The sequence below is a fragment of the Tenrec ecaudatus genome, chromosome 17, assembly GCF_050624435.1.
Source record: "Tenrec ecaudatus isolate mTenEca1 chromosome 17, mTenEca1.hap1, whole genome shotgun sequence".
Lineage (NCBI taxonomy): Eukaryota > Metazoa > Chordata > Mammalia > Afrosoricida > Tenrecidae > Tenrec > Tenrec ecaudatus.
Window position 1 is genome coordinate 69,127,585 of NC_134546.1, and position 17,634 is coordinate 69,145,218.

Below are 17,634 nucleotides of genomic sequence, written 5' to 3' on the forward strand. Positions count from 1 at the left end.
CCTTGAAATCATGGGACTCGTTCCCGAGATATGTCCATTTCTTCCTCTTCATGGGACAGCTCTCTGAGGTGAGTAGCTCAGGAATTAAAACGTGAAGGTTTGGGAATGTTTTATCTGATCACATGCCTCAGGTATGTACCTTCAGGTGTTTGTATCTCCAGGTACAGCTGCAGGGTTTGGACCAGGATTTGTAAAACTCACAGATATTTGCCCCCACCCCCCGCCCCATTATGTCTCTGGATCCTCTTAAATCCGCTATGAGTCTGTATAGTAGAGAGAGGTGAAAGTACAGACTATGCTCCTACCCTGATGTCTTGAGTGCACACCCCAAGTGACCCCTTTAGAGTCAAATTCATTGAATAATGATCTCCATTATTGTGTGGGTCATTGTCATGCATCACTATGAAAGGAGGCCAGGAGAAGGCAGTGTGACTCCAGAACTCCAGGTGAAGAAAAGGGTCTGAGCTGCACAATCCTCCATGATTTTCTCTTCTGTGAATTCTTTGTTTTCCTTGAGCATGTTTTACATTATTGTCTAGGCACGTTCTTTATTTTTCTATAATAATTGTCTCTAAAAAAATAAACCCTCACTCTATTTTTCTCTTTTTATTATATCATCTTCTTTATGACTTGTTTATCATACTATTTATAACATATGTAATGACATTTTCCTTGATATTTGTTAGCATAATCATGATCTTTAGTTTGAGTTTCATATTTAACTTTATGGGACCCATTTTTGTGTAAAGTGTAAATCTCATGTTGATGTTGTATGAATTATGACCCTTTTCTTACTCTTTTGTATGACTCATTACTTTTTGTGGATGGATGGACAGGTTCAGGATGACCATTCACGTCAGCATATTATGTTATCTATGATGTTTTCCCTTGGGGCTTGATAATAACCTAACTCCTGCAAGACTTTTACTGTCAAAATTTGTGAAAATATACTCGGGATACCATTTGTGATTAGTTATATGCAATTTCCAGCGCAGTTAAAATTGTTGTTTGATAAAAGTACCTGTGTTAGTATTGGTAGACTAGAGAAACAAACCCATAGAAACTCACATGTACATGAGAGAGAGTTTTATATAAAGGATAAGTGTGCGGGGAGAGGTCAGACGCTTACAGATATCCTCCCCAAGGGCAATTAGTCACCACACTAGAGGGCAGGCCTCTAGGGCAGTTAGTCACCAGACTATATGGCAGGCCTCAGTCCCTGCTACTGGGTACAATAAACTTCCTCACTGAGGCCTGCAACCAAGCGTTCTCACCCTACCAATAATGATGTCTATCATTTGAGTCAGGGAACAGGCCATACTGACTCTATGACATCCAATGTTAAGTTATCCGCCCATCTTAACACATGTATGCCCCCAATCCCCCATCCTACTATTGCACGTATGTCCCTAGACCACCCCCTTTCGTTACTGTATTACCTATAGCACAACCCCTTTCTGTGACGTTTGTACTCACCTGTAATTAGGGGGCTTGCATGCCCCTAGAGAATATAAAAAGCCTGGACTAGCATTAAAGATCTCTCTCTCTCCATCCACGTGGACCATCAAGCGGGGCTGATGTGAGCATGCTACCATGCATCATGACTGACTCCATTTATTTCAATACTTCACTTCTGTCTCTCATGCTCTCTATAACTTTACTATGATCTTTACTCATTATCGCTGTACAATTGCGCATACCAGACCCGTAATGATGTGTTAGGGGCTGGCTTCCCCGGACATAAAGCGCCCATTACGTGGGGCCCTATAGGAAAAGAACTCTTTTGAGTTATATCCCGTGTAATAATTGTACGGCCTCAATCGGACAGTGAGGGTGAATCGGGACACTTTTTTGGTTTATTTTTTTAAGTGTGTTTTTTAGTCCGAGTGAGATATGGGTCAGGCAAAGAGCAAGGATACAGAGTATGGTGTCACTCTTTGCCACCTCTTGAAAAATCAAAATGTAGTGGTAAAGAATAAGAGAATGAAAGAGTTTCTTCAATTGGTAAAGAAATGTAATCCTTCTTTACCCCCTCCCACCCCACCCCCCAGTCAGGTACCTTTGATATGGAGATCTGGGAAAAGGTAGCCATTAATTTAAGAAAAGCTCACAGGGAAGGACAGAGCATACCTATGGAGACCTGGGATCTGTGGGTGCAGATTAAAGCAGTGTTGGAGCTGCTGCAAGGTGAGAGAATGAAAGATCAAGACCAGCAGAGTAGTGAGAAACCTCTAAGCTATGAAGACTTAAATCAGGTGAGAAGCAGACAGAATGAGTTTCAGGCAGATGAAAAGATTTTAAGTGTAGCTGAGAAGGCGAAGTTTGAATCAGGAGATAGCAGAGTAGAAGCATCTGCCCCAGCAGAGTATAGTGAAGGGAATAACAATACTATCAAGCCATCCAGTGCTGGAGAGAAGAGATTAGATCCAAAGAAATGCAAATAGAGAGATTTAATTGGGAAAGTGAGAGGCAAAGAGTCAGGGAGTAGGAAAGCATCTTTGCTCTCACGAGTGGAGTAGAGTATAGCTTAAGAAGCAGACTTAGAATTCGGAATAGCTTATCAGGCACCAAAGAACAAAAAATCATATCATTGGGTGCACATCTCTATGATTCGATCGCTGAGGACAAATGGGTGCATAAGCAAATGTGACGAAGAAAGCTGATGGTGCATGGCTATCAAAAGAGATAGTGTCTGGGGTCTTAAAGGCTTGAAGGTGAACAAACAGCCATCTAGCTCAGAAGCAACAAAGCCCACATGGAAGAAGCACACCAGCCTGTGCGATCATGAGGTTTCAAAGAGATCAGGTATAAGGCATCATAAAAAATTTAAAAAAATCTTACCATAGTGAATGAAGGGAGAAGTGCTGAATGGAGACCCAAAGCACATTTGTCGGTCACTGGAGATCCCCTCACAGAGGGGTCTAGTGGAGGAGATGAGTCAGTTAGGGTGCGATGTAGCACCGATGAAGAATACAGCTTTTCTCCAGTTCCTAAATGCTTCCTCTCCTCCCCCCTCCCCCCGAATACCATGATCCAAATTCTACCTTACAAGTCTGGATAGAGCAGAGGTTGTACACTGGTGCATATAGGAGCTGGAGGCACAGGGAATTCACGGTGGATGATACCTTCAGGACCAAGGGTGTGAGGGGTGATACTGGGAGAGTAGAGGGTGAGTGGGTTGGAAAGGGGGAACCGATTACAAGGATCTACATGTAACCTCCTCCCTGGGGGACAGACAACAGAAAAGGGGGTGAAGGGAGACACCGGTTAGGGCAAGATATGACAAAATAATAATTTATAAATTATCAAGGGCTCATGAGGGAGGGGGAAGCAAGGAGGGAGGGGAAAAAAGAGGACCTGATGCAAAGGGCTTAAGTGGAGGGCAAATGCTTTGAAAATGATGAAGGCAAAGAATGTACAGATGTGCTTTATACAATTGATGTATGTATATGTATGGATTGTGATAAGAGTTGTATGAGTCCCTAATAAAATGTTTTAAAAAAAAAAAGAATTCCAATTGATGTATGTATATGTATGGATTGTGGTAAGAGTTGTTGGAGTCCCTAATAAAATGTAAAAGAAGAAAAGAGAAAAAAATGATTAGGGCAAAGACTGTACAGATGTGCTTTATACAATTGATGTATGTATATGTATGAACTGTGAAAAGAATTGTATCAGCCCCAATAAATTGTTAAAAAAAAAAAGAATTCAGAATGGCTTATCCTCTTAGAATTATAGACAGGGAGCCCTACGAGCAGCATCCCGAAGGGAATCAAGAAAGGCAATATACTGCCTTTCCATTTAAGCTACTGAAAGATCTCAAGCAAGCAGTATCTAGTTATGGTCCAGATTCACCATTTGTAATAGGTATGGTCAAAAATATGGCAGATATGGAATACTGGATCCCAGCAGACTGTAAAGCTTTGACGAAGGTGTGCCTTTCCCCTTCATAATCTTTGCAATATCAGATGCTATGGGACGAGGCAGCCCTTGCACTAGCACGCAAAAATGCAGAAGAGGGCATAGATATAGAGATTCACCAACTGCTAGGGGATGAGAATTATACCACAATTGAGGCTCAATTAAACTTTGATGAGCAGACATTTGCTCAAGTTAGAGAAATCTGTCTTAAGGCCTGGGAGAGATTAATACCATCAGGAAGCAGGAGGCCAAGTTCCGTGACAGTAAAGCAAAGAAATGATGAGCCTTACATAGATTTTATATCCAGGTTGCAGGATGCTGTCCATAAGAATGTAACAGAAAAAGGGGCAGTGGATAATCTTATTCTTACATTAGTGTTTGAGAATGTTAGCGAGCGAGACCCTCACCCAGACCACTTACTGAAACAGAGATGGACATAGTAAAGCTTTATTCAGACAGATTCGAATCTGGGCCCACACCCGCAACTGAGACAGGCTCAGTCTGTAAGGCGAGGGCCCTGAACAGCATTAAAGCAGAAGGTTTTATCATTCCTTGTGGGGTGTCTTGCCAAACAAGGGGAGGGGGAAGGCAAGTCCTTGTGTGAAACTGGTAAAACATTCTCAGGAAAGTGAAACAAAACAATTTTTAAGTCTAACAAAGCAAGGTCTACATTTAAGGCCAGTTTGTCCCCAGTGGTCTGCCAACCGATACTGTATTTACGCCAGGCTGCTTCTTGGAGTGTAAACATCCTGGGCTGGGCTACACCTGTTCCAGGCTGCAATTTAATTTTTTTTCCATTTCTGACCTGGGGGTGACCTGCCTGTTACTGTTACAGGGCACCCATTCCTGACCAGGCGGTGGCCTGTCTGTTACTGTTACAGGGCACAGTGTCAAATCCCCCACTTCTTTTGACCGAGAATCAAAGCCTTGATTCAAAATTTTCCTCCTTTTTGCTGCAGGACCTTAGTGTCCTGCGGATCATATTTAGGTTGATGATTTTCATTGTTAAGGATGACCGGCGCTAGAGTGGTTGCAAGTTGGGGTTGCTTGGCAGTTTCGTAAGCATACCGGGGTCCTCTGGCCACTGGGGTGTCCTCCTTTTGGTGGCCTTTGTAATGAAAGACTGCCACCTGCGCGGGTTTCCAGACAGCCGCCAACAATGGCGGAATTTCTTGTGAATTTATAACATATTTGCCTCCTGCTGTGAGAAGGCCGCACTCTTTGTATAGCGCTGCATGAACATGGACCGTGGAGAACACGTACCGGCTGTCTTTAAAAATGCTTACCCACTTTCCTTCAGCCCATTCCAGGGCCTGGGTTAAGGCAATGAGTTCAGCTTTCTGCATTGAAGTCCCTTTTGCTAGGGGTTGGGCCCAGATTACCTTTTCCAGAGTCACCACAGCAGCCCCTGCAAACCGGACCCCGTCCTCTACGAAACTGATACCCTCTGTAAAGAGAGTCTCTTCTGCCTTTGTTAGTGGTAAGTCAGTCAAATCGGCTCGGAGAGATGTGAGGGAACTCACTACCTCCACGCAATCATGTTCCACCTTCCTCACTTGGGTCAGGGAAGAGTGTGGCTGGATTGAGGGCTGCTGTTTTAAGGAAGCTGACTCTTGGTGGGTCCAGGAGAAGGACTTGGTACTGGGTTATGCGGGCATTTGAGAGCCATCGGTCCAGAGGTGAGCGCAGCAGTTGTTCCCCATTGTGTGGGGCCGTGACTTGTAGGTCCTGCCCAAAAGTTAGCTTAGAGGCTTCTTTCACCGAAATGGCAGTGGTGGCGATGGCACACAAGCAGTTTGGCCACCCCGCGGCCACTGGGTCCAGTCTTTTTGATAAATAGGCCACCGGCTGATTCCAGTGCCCCAGTTGTTGAGTTAACACTCCTTTAGCCACTCCTCGGGCTTCGGCCACAAATAAATGAAAAGGTTTATCTAAGATGGGGAGCGCTAGGGCGGGGGAGCTTACCAGTGCTGACTTGAGGTCCTGGAATGCTTTTTCCTCATCCTCACCCCAATTGAGTTCTTTGCTTGTTCCACCCATTGCGGCATACAGTAGCTTGGCTATCTCTGCGAAGTCGAGGATCCAGAGTCTGCAGTAACCTACTGCCCCAAGGAATTCCCGTACCTGTCTCTTGGTGGTGGGGGTCTTGAGCTGCAGCGCCGCTTGTATTCGGCTTTTGGACAGTATCCGCGTCCCCTTTGTTATCTGGTATCCGAGGGATGTGACGTTATCCTGTCATAGTTGGGCCTTCTTTGCTGATACTCGGTAGCCCAGTGCTCCCAGTGTTTTTAGCATGTCCCAGGTAGCATCCTTACACTCCTGGGCGGACTTGGAGGATAGGAGAAGGTCGTCCACATATTGGTGCTGGGTCAGGAACTCCTCCAAGTCCTGGCTTAAAGGTCCAGCAAACAAAGTTGGGGAATTTTTGAAACCCTGAACTAAGCGCGTCCACATGAGTTGGCCCAACTGCCCCCGTTCAGGGTCCACCCATTCAAAGGCAAAGATGGGTTGACTTTGTGGGGCCAGGGGCAGGCTGAAAAAGGCCTTCTTTAAGTCCAGAACAGTATAAAAAACATTTCTCAGGCTTTAAGTCACTTAGCAGGGTATACGGCTTAGGCACAGAGGGGTGGATGGTTTCCACTCTTTTATTTGCTTCCCTTAGCTCCTGGACTGGCCGGAAGTCCCCGATGCCTGGCTTTTGCACCGGGAGCAGAGGTGTATTCCATAGTGACTGGCAGGATACTAGGATCCTGGCCTCTCGGAGCCTATTAATGTGCTTGGCTATGCTAGCCTTAGCCACTCTCCTGATGGGTATTGTCGGACGAGGACCGGAGTGGCCGAACTGAGCAACCGGACAACTATCGGGGGCCTGTGGCTCGCTAGCCCAGGTGGGTTAGTCTCTGCCCAAACAATGGGTATTTCTTTCTGGAACTCTTGGAGCAAGTAACCTTTTTCTGGAGCATTCTCTGGGCTCTCTAGTAACCGGTATTCCTCCTGAGCTGGGAAGGTGAGTAAAATTTTGCCTTCTCCTGTGTGGACCTGAGGGACCTTTTCTTCAAAGGAAATGGTGGCCTGGAGTTTATGTAGCAAGTCTCATCCTAGCAGAGGTTCTGGGCATTCAGAGATGACCAAAAAGGAATGAGTGATGGTCCCCTTTCCCAAGTTGGTGATGCGGGCTTCAGACCAAGGGTAGGCTTTTACTTTTCCTGTGGCCCCCACTATTTTTGTCCTTTATTTTGAAAGGGAGCCTTGGGGTCGGAGCAAAACTGAGTGAGTAGCCCTGGTGTCTACGAGGAAACTTACTGGTTGGTCTCCCAGTTTTAAGGTTACCCGGGGCTCCCCGGGGGTGCTGGAGCCCTGACGTCCTCATTCAGTGTCCTCGAGGAGGACCGGGTCAACACCTTTTGGGGGTCCTTTCTTGGCCGGGGGCTTCTCCGGGCAGTCCTTTTTCCAGTGGCCCAGTTTTTTGCAATAGGCACATTGGTCCTTCCCAAGCGGCTTACGGGGCCTCGCGCTGGCAGATGTTAGGAATTTTGTGAAGGTCTGTCACTGGCAAGCAATACTCGGGCCACCTTTTGAGTAAGCGTGTGAGTGGCTTCCTTGGGGTCTTCTCTATTGTCAAAAACCCTCTGAGCTATGGCCAATAATGCAGACAAAGACTTTCCTTCAAACCCTTCTAATTTCTGGAGCTTTTTTCTAATATCTGGGGCAGACGGCTACAAACTGAACTGCTAGGGCGGCCTGGCTTGCCGGGGCAGTGGGGTCGATGGGGGTGTAAGTCCAATAGGCCTTACACAGCCTTTCTAGAAACGCTGTTGGGCTCTCTGTAGGTCATTGCCTGGTCTCAACTATCTTTGAAAGATTGATGGGCTTTTTATCCGCCCCCTTGACCCCCTCTTGTAGGATACGGCGGTAGCGATTGAGAGCCCGTTCCCCCGCAGAGGTGTAACGGTTCCATTCGGGATGGGTGGAGGGGAATGCGGCCTTAATGAGGGCTGGGTCAGTGACGGGTTCTCCATCCTCATCTTAAACATTTTTCTTAGATTCCATTTTAATTCTTTCTCGCTCTTCAGCAGTGAACAGGATGTTTAAGAGCTGCTGGCAATCATCCCAGGTGAGCTGATGGGTGTAAAAGACGGACTCTAGGAGAATCCTCATGGCTTGGGGCTCCTCACTGAAGTGGGGGTTTTGATTTTTCCAATTATAAAGGTCGGAAGTGGTAAAAGGGACATAGACTCTTAAATTGCGCCCACGGCTATCAACTTCTCCAACCTCACGTAGTGGGAGCTGGGCAGCTGGGGGTTTGTCGGCAAAAGGGGCTCCTGACCAGGTATGGGGAGGACTAAGGGGATCGGGTTGGGTGGAGTCGGGGGAAACGGCTCTGGTGGTGGTGGCTGGTGTAGGGGTTCCCAGTGTAGCCGGTCTTGGATCGGTGTACGGGGGAGGTCTGTCCTGGTGGGCAACAGCGGGCTCCTCTGGGGGCGAGGGCAAGACTGGTTTGGAGACCCGACCTTGTCCCGGCAGTTTTCCGGCCAGAAGGACTGGCCTTCGCAGGTGGTGGTCTAAACGGTTTGCTGGGTCCGGTGGACACCCACAAGCTTTTAAATACTTAGGGCTAACATAAATGATATCAATATAGGGAAATTGATCTGGGTGACCCGGAGTGCTATAACAAATCCGCTGGACCAATGAAGCTTGGAGGGGATTAAAAGAGCCCTCCGGGGGCGAGTCCACTCCAAATGTGGGCCACTCAGACTCACAGAATTTTGTCAAATTAAAAGCGTTTACAGAAACACCTTATCTGTCCCCCCAGCGCCTGAAATCAGAAAAAAAAATTTTAACACACATTCAAGCGGGGTGGGCGAGCCCTGGACTAAACATTCGGAGGCATTATCGGAACCCTTAGAATTTTCCTGGCCCATAATTAAGCTTAAAGAGACAAATAATACGTACAATTCTAATAACAAACATGATAAGCTTCCAGTTAGACAAACATACACAAACTTCCTATCAGCATTTTCGGCCGGTCACATTCACTCTCACTTCAAAATTTGGAATTTCCAATAAACCAGGACCTCCACAGTCGTCACTGTTTCAGTCAGACTCCGGGGCCTGCGACGGCATACCGTTCCCTGTAAGTCTCACTGTGGAGCGCTCCTAACCAGGAATCAGGAATGAAAACAGGCCTGACTTAACGGCACTGTGCAGGCAGTAACTGGGCTGCTGGGTCAGGACCCTCCAGGAGTGAGTTGCAGGCAGGGAACCCCGTCCCTGGGGTCTGGGGAATCTCGCTGGGGCCTCCAAATGTTAGCGAGCGAGACCCTCACTCAGACCACTCACTGAAACAGAGATGGAAACAGTAAAGTTTTATTCAGACAGATTCGAATCTGGGCCCACACCCGCAAATGAGACAGGCTCAGTCTGTAAGGCGAAGGCCCTGAACAGCATTAAAGCAGAAGGTTTTATACTTCCTTGTGGGGCGTCTTGCCAAACAAGGGGAGGGGGAAGGCAAGTTCTTGTGTGAAACTGGTAAAACATTCTCAGGATAGTGAAACAAGACAGTTTTTAAGTCTAACAAAGCAAGTTCTACATTTAAGGTCAGTTTGTCCCCAGTGGTCTGCCAACTGATACTGTAGTTAGGCTAGGCTGCTTTGGAGCGTAAACATCCTGGGGTGGGCTACACCTGTTCCAGGCTGCAATTTAAATTTTTTTTCCATTTCTGACCTGGGGGTGACCTGCCTGTTACTGTTACAGGGCACCCATTCCTGACCAGGTGGTGGCCTGCCTGTTACTGTTACAGGGCACAGCGTCACAGAGAACTCGAATACTACTTGTCAGCCTGCCATAGGCCCTTTCAAAGAACAGAGCAAGCTGTTAGATTATATCAGGCTTTGCAAAGACGTAGGGACAGATGAGCAAAGAGCCAACCTCATGGCTACAGCTTTGGCAAGCTATGCCAGACCTAAAGGGAGATGCTTTACATGTGGAGCAAGGGAAATTACCAGTGAGACTTCAGGCAGATATCGCAAAAGAACAGGGAAGTTTACAACAGAAGGGACCCAGGCAGAGGGCCCGAGATGAGCTCAAAGGAATCCGGACTCTGCCCTTGCTGCAATAGAGGCAGGCACTGGGCAAAGAATTGTTGTTTAAAGCTTAACAGTAAAGGACATGTACAAGGAGATAACGCCCAGCCAAAAAAACGTGTCGTGGGGCGTGCTCTGAGCCCCTCTAAACGGAGCACAGGAGATAATCCTCAGATGCAGGGCTCCATTGGAAGTGTTACGGATCCTCAGTCTGATGTCCACTCCTTCCAGCGCCGATCAGATATTTGGCTCTCCTCCTCTAGTAAAGGGAACTCTTCACTAAATTTGACCAGTCAGGTAAACATCCAGCTTTTACCCAATAATGAGCCTAGTGCAGTCAAAAGAGGAATTGGAGGCCACTTACCAGAGGGCACAATTGGGCTTTTGTTAGGGAAATCTGATTTAAATGCACTCAGTATACAAGCTATCATAGATGTGATTGATCAGAATCATGATGGAGAAATTAAAGTGATGGTTAGATCCAGCATGCCCTGGGTCATAAGGAAAGGAGACAGTTTAGGGCAGCTATTGCTACTCCCTTATGCTCCCAAAAATGAAAATAATGTTGCTGAGGGAGAGACAGGTGGCTCCAGGAGTCAGGAGGTATTTTGGAGCCCTGTTCTAGATAAGCAGTAGTGTCTGTTTATGGAGCTAACAATTGAAGGAAAGAAATTCTCAGGACTCTTGGACTCAGGGGCCAAAGTCTTTACAATCTGGGCTCATGAAACCGGTGGTAACTCTCGCCCCCATTAATCTGTGGGGAAGCGATCTATTACAGCAGTGGGAGCTAGATTATATAACCCTCCACAAGATTCAGCAGCACAGAATATCATGAGGAATATGGAATATAAAGGTAATGGACCTGGAAAGGATGAGCAGGGAGATCCATGACCCATTGAGGTGACTCCCAAAAATGACCGTCATGGCCTAGGATATCCAAATTTTTAGTCGGGGCCGCTGTCGTAAAGCCTGCACCCATCAAGCTGACTTGGAAGTCTGATGACCCAATATAGGTAGAGCAGTGCTCCCTTAATAATGAAAAATTGCAGGCTGTACATTATCTAGTACAAGAACAGCTGAAAGAGGGTCATATTGCAGAGACTCTTAGCCCCCGGAACTCCCCTGTCTTTGTCATTAGAAAGAAATCAGGCAGATGGAGGATGCTCATATACTTGAGAGCTATTAATTCTATTTTACAACCTATGGGGACTATGCAGCCAGGCCTCCCTTCGCCTAGCACGATTCCAAAAAACTGGGATATGATTGTGATAGACCTGAAAGATTGTTTTTGCACTATTTAGTTAGCTCCTGCTGATTATGAAAGATTTGCTTTCAATGTACCTGAACTAAACCATAAAGCTCCGAATAAGAGATACCACCTTAAAACTCTGGCTCAAGGCATAGTAAATAGTGCTACTATTTGTCAATTCTTCATAGGGAAGGTGCTGGAGCCGGTCAGAGGACTATTCTCTGAGGCGTATATAATACACTATATGGATGATGTTCTAACAGTGCCATGTTGAGGCAGACTTATATGCACGTCAATGAAGCAGTCTCTCAGGCGGGATTAGTAATTGCTCCTGATAAGATTCAAACTACCAATCCCCACATCTATCTTGGTACAGTGATAGATCAGAGGACAGTAAAGCCACAAAGACTTGAGATTAGATAAGACCACCTTAGAACATTAAATGATTTCCAAAAGCTTCTAGGAGAGATAAACTGGGTAAGGCCTTACCTAGGAATCCCCACAGAAGAACTCAAACACTTATTTGACATATTAAAGGGGGACCCTCAGTTGAACAGTCCCAGAGAGCTCACTCCTGAGGCTCTACTGGAACTACATTTGGGGGAGGAGAGGCTCAGCCAGGGGAAGATCTATCATGTCGATCCTGACAAGAGCATATACCTTATTATCTTTCACACTCCAGTCACTCCCACTGCAACTCTGGCCCAAGAGGACAAGCCTTTCGAGTGGATACATTTAGGGAACACAGGTCCAAAGGTCATCTGGCCTTATTGGGAGCAAGTAGCTAAGCTACTATCCAAAGGCAGGCTCCTCTGCCAGCAGCTGTGTGGTTTTGATCCAGCTGTCATAATTCTGCCTTACACTCCTGCTCAAGTGAGGAAGCTTTTAGAACTTGCCACGGATTTTCAGATAGCCCGAGCCGAATTTTATGGTAAGCTAGACTGTCACTATCCTCCAGGGAAGCTTTGGGGCTTTCTAAAGCAGACTCACTGGACCCTCAGCAAAGTGTTCTCACACAAGCCGATTACAGGAGCGCCCACTTACTTCACAGATGGCTCCAGCAATGGCATGGCAGCCTACTGGGGTCCCTCCTCTCATGCTTTTCAAACTGGCTACACCTCTGCTCAGAAAACAGATATTTGCTATCATTTTATTACTTAAGGAGGCAAAGCAACCTATCAATATAATCAGTGACACTGCCTACACAGTGCAGGTCTTTTCCTTTATTGAGACAACAAAGTTGAAGGTAGATCCACACTCTGACATCGGCAAATTATTCCTCACTTTACAGAAACAGGTAAGAGCATGCTCTCATCCCTTCTTCATAGGACATACGAGAGCACATACGTTTCCCTGGGAAACGCCAATGCAGACATGCTAACACAAAAGGCATTCACTACCCTAGAGCCTCCGCAAGCAGAACACCAAAGGTTACACAACAATGCTGCTAGCCTTAGGAATAGATTTCACCTGACATGGACAGAGGCCAGGCAGATTGTCAGAGAATGCCCTCACTGCCATCACACCTCACTCAGAGAAGGGCCTGACGGAGTCAACCCACGTGGTGGCCAGTCAAACGCTATCTGGCAAATGGATGTTACTCACATACCTTCATTTGATCGTCTAGGACCTGTGCAAGTTACCATAGACACCTTCTCAGGATTTTTATGGGCATCAGCCATTGCTGGCAAGTCCACAAAATATGTCATCAGCTACCTGCTAGCCTGTTTTGCTGTGATGGGCACTCCTACACACTTAAAGACAGACAATGGCCTTGCCTACACTAGCAAGAGATTTCACAATTTCTGCAAAGATTGGAACATCCATCACATAACAGGTATACCTTTACAACCCCCAAGGCCAAGCCCTCATTGAATGGGCACATGGCACAATAAAAACACAATTTTCTAAACAGAAGGGGAAAATGAAAGGTGAGACAGCACACAATAGACTCCATTTGACCCTATTGACTCTAAATTTCTTCTCACTACCAAAGGACTCTAATGTAACCAGGGCAGAGAAATACTTTTCTACCTCCATAGAGAAAGCTGACCGGGAGAAAATCTGGTGGAGAAACGACGACGGGGTGTGGAAACCAGGCTTGCTGGTGACCAGGGGTAGGGTCTATGCTTATATGCTTTCAGATGGCAGAGAAAGTAGCTGGATCCCCCTTAGAAGAATCCAACCACAGATTGAGAGGAACAAGGAAAAGGAAGAATCCACCTAGCCACTCCAACCCTGACTCTGTCCCAGTCAAGGAGATGACAGCCCCCTCTATAAGTAAGAGACATTGTAGGATCAAATGCTCTACAATACATCCCCCTAACTGGGGACAGATAAAAGCTTGGAACGAGGAGGCACGAACAACACTAGCCAACACTGGCAGGCCTGTCACCTGTGAGAGTGTGCTCCTGGCAATGCTTGCTGTCATGTCGGTTGTCTCCATGGAGGTAAGTGCCAATCACGTTTATTGGGCTTATGTCACCCATCCCCCTCTACTAGTAATCGTGGAGTGGACCCAGGCTCGCCCTGTCGTGTTTGTAAATGATTCAGTATAGACCCCAGGGCTTTGGGGAAATGGAATAGCCAGACACCCCGATGAAGAGGGCAGCGATTTTAATTTCACTCTGGGATTTGAAACTCTGCCTTTATGTGTGGGTGCCAGCCCTAGTTGTTTAAACGTTAACTCTCAGGCATGGAATAACTGGGTGACCTTTAATAAAACCAGCTATGGCTTCTATATGATAATGGGCCAAGCATTTGCAGAATAATAATGAGTTAAATTTGAGGTAGGCAACAAAGAAAATCAGTCTACAAATGAGATGGGTGTACTCAGATAAATGACAATTTATCTTAGTATTTAGTGTTTCCTCGAGGTATGAACATATTTCACCCTGTTCTCAGAACTACGTTTTATGGGGATTCATGATAATCTGGAAGAGTTAGACCATAGCAGTGTTTGCTATATGTTTTGTTTTTTTCTCCTCAGAGGAGCAGATTCTTCCCATTCTAAATTGTAATGCAGGATTGTGATACTGGGAATCTACATGGTGATGAAGTGGGAGAACAGGGAGTTTCAGTGTGTTCTTCTGATTGAGGCTGAACCTTTTATAGCACCTGGGCAGTAAGGCTCTAACCTTCATGCCTGGGGTGTAGTTTATAACTTGGCCTGTCCATGCTCCTTTCCTTCATTGCAAAATCTCCTTTATGTTTGATCTTTTAATAACTGTTCACTATACCCTCACATTTAGGTCTCATGGGTAGAATAAGGGGTGTCTGGTTGATAGGGGAAATATTTCACCTCCAACTATGAAAAGTCAATGGAATTGTCCTTTCTCTGGTGAGAAATCTTTTGAGTTGATAAAAATCTCCCCCTCCAGTGTCTGAAACACAGGGTTATTTTGAATGTTCAATTGAAAATCTGGAGGGGTTTTATAGTCAAAGTCCACAAAGTTTGGGGCTCCACTAATGACTGGCCCCAGAACTTTCTCACTGTCTCAGTAAACAGTACTGTCTCTAGAAATTTATAAAATTTTAATTTACGTTTTTGTTTTGTTTTATCAAAAGCGTGTGTCTGGTAGCTTCTGATTCAGGTAAGCAGAACACAGTTGTTCCCATCTGAATAGACCTCCTCTAGATTTCGGATGGCATTTGATATGCCAATTCACTTCAGTTCTCGGTGCATGCAAGGACTCCCAGCATTAGTGCACCCACGGCTCATGTTGCAAAATAAGAAGCAGGTGCCTGACTCACAGAAGAGGAGACAGTCCAAGAAAGAGAGCAGGGGTCCAGAGTGAAAATAGAGGGGCAGGTGTCCAGAGAGGGTCTAGAGCTTGTATGTGGGCAGAGAGTTGTGGTCATCTCCTTGTGACAAGACATTATAGAGGGATGAGTGGACAGACAGTATAGGGTGTTTCATCGCCCAGCACCGGGAAACTGATCTACATTTGATCACCCCTTTTGCTTTGTCCCTAGGTTCTTCGAGCTGAAACCCTAAGAAACCAATTCCCTGGCCTTGAAATGAAGAGCATCCAATGGTTACTAAGTTTCCTCAAGCCCTGAGCACTTGAACTGTTTTAGGACCATTCAGGCAAGGAAGGATTCCCCCCCACCCCCAGAAAATAGGCACTGTACACTAGAAAAATATCTGAGTTTGTAGAGATATGTCCTAATCTTATGGGCTCTTGTTAATCTTTTTCACAACACTGATATCTTTTTTTTTTACATTTTATTAGGGGCTCATACAACTCTTATCACAATCCATACATATACATACATCAATTGTATAAAGCACATCCATACATTCTTTGCCCTAATCATTTTCAAAGCATTTGCTCTCCACTTAAGCCCTTTGTATCAGGTCCTTTTTTCCGCTCCCTCCCCGCTACCCCCTCCCTCATGAGCCCTTGATCATTTATAGATTGTTATTTTGTCATATCTTGCCCTATCCGGAGTCTCCCTTCTCCCCCTTCTCTGCCGTGCGTCTCCCAGGGTGGAGGTCACATGTGGATCCTTGTAATCAGTTCCCCCTTTCCAATCCACTCACCCTCGACTCTCCCACCATCGCCCCTCACACCCCTGGTCACAAAGGTATCATCCACCCTGGATTCCCCACGCCTCCAGCCCCCATATGCACCAGTGTACAACCTCTGCCCTATCCAGTCCTGCAAGGTAGAATTCGGATCACGGTAGTTGGGGGGAGGAAGCATCCAGGATCTGGGGGAAAGCTGTGTTCTTCATCGGTACTACCTCGCACCCTGACTGACCCATCTCCTCTCCTAAACCCTTCTATGAGGGGATCTCCAGTGGCCGACACTTGGGCCTTGGGTCTCTACTCTGCACTTCCCTTCATTCAATATGGTATATATATACATACACACACACATATATATACATATATCTTTTTTTCCTGCATGATGCCTTATACCTGGACCCTTTGGCACCTCGTTATCTCCCTGGCTGGTGTGCTTCTTCCATGTGGGCTTTTTGCTTCTCAGCTAGATGGCCGCTTGTTCACCTTCAAGCTTTTAAGACCACAGACACTATCTCTTTTGATAGCCGGGCACCATCAGCTTTCTTCACCACATTTCCTTATATACCCATTTGTCTTCAGCGATCCTATCATGGAGGTGGCAGCCAATGATATGATTTTTTGTTCTTTGATGCCTGATAACTGATCCATTCGGGACCACGTGATCACACAGGCTGGTGTGTTCTTCCATGTGGGCTTTGTTGCTTCTGAGCAAATGGCCGCTTCTTTATCTTCAAGCCTTTAAGACCCCAGTCACTATCTCTTTTGATAGCTGGGTACCATCAGCTTTCTTCACCACATTTACTTGTTCACCCACTTTGGCTTCAGCAGTTGTGTCGGGAGAGTGAGCACCATAGAGTGCAAATTTAATAAAAGAACGTATTCATGCTTTGAGGGCGTGTTTGAGTAGAGGCCCAAGGTCCTTCCGCCACCTTAATACTTAACCTATAAATATAGACACATAGATCTATTTCCCCATCCTCATATATATATTTGCATGTACATGTCTTTGTCTAGACCTCCATAAATGCCCTTTGACTCCTAGCTCTTTCCTCCATCTCCCTTGACTTTCCTCCTGCCCCACTACCATGCTCCGTCACCACCTGGGCTACAGCTATATCTCTTCTCTATGCAACCTTACCCTTGATCATTCCCCACCAGGCCTGCCACTCCCCCCTCTCTACCATTTTGGGTCCCATGTTGTTCCCTTGTCCCTGTATTTAACACCACTTCCTTAGCCCCCCTAAGCCCCCTACCCCAAGTCCCCCCAGAACTGTCAGTCCCGTTGTTTTTCCTCCAGATAGTTCATCCAGCCTGTCCTATTCAGACAGACCTGTGGAGACACTAACATGCACGAAAACAAGACAGAGGAAAACAAAGCAACAGTATACAACCAGACAACAAAACAACAAAAACAAACCACTGACAAAGAACAAAACAAAACACTTCACAAAAAAAAGCTTGTAGTTAGTTCAAGGATCGTTTGCTGGCCCTTAGGAGTGTTTTCCAGTCCAGTCTGTTGGGGCACCACGCCCTGGCCCCAAAGTCCACTTTCAGCATTCCCTGGGAATGCAGTGTCTGGGGCTGGGTGTCCGTGCTTTGAAGGTTCTGTGTGGCCCCGCTGCCCACTCCATTCCCTTGCTGTTCCGCTGCACTGCCCCAGTGCTTTGCCTAGGAGTGGTGGGATCAGGTCAGGTGCAATTCCCACACTGTGTCTCCGGTGCTGTCTTCTGTATCGCCCTTAGTCACTGATTGGCATCATTTCTCATAGTGGGGCCAGCCATGTTGTTCTCTCTGTGGGCTGGCAGCTCTACTCATGAACATCATCCTCACGGCCTGGTGGGCCAGAC

At 46.4% G+C, this 17,634-nt stretch overlaps 1 protein-coding gene across 1 annotated transcript in view; it reads right to left on the reverse strand.

The window, feature by feature from the left end:
* Positions 1 to 5,457: 5,457 nt before the first annotated feature.
* Positions 5,458 to 17,634, reverse strand: part of LOC142430482 (uncharacterized) — a 29,174-nt gene continuing 16,997 nt past the window's right edge. The window contains 2 exon segments of the mRNA XM_075535572.1: positions 5,458 to 6,126; positions 6,184 to 6,313. Coding sequence (XP_075391687.1) covers positions 5,458 to 6,126; positions 6,184 to 6,313 — 799 coding nt within the window.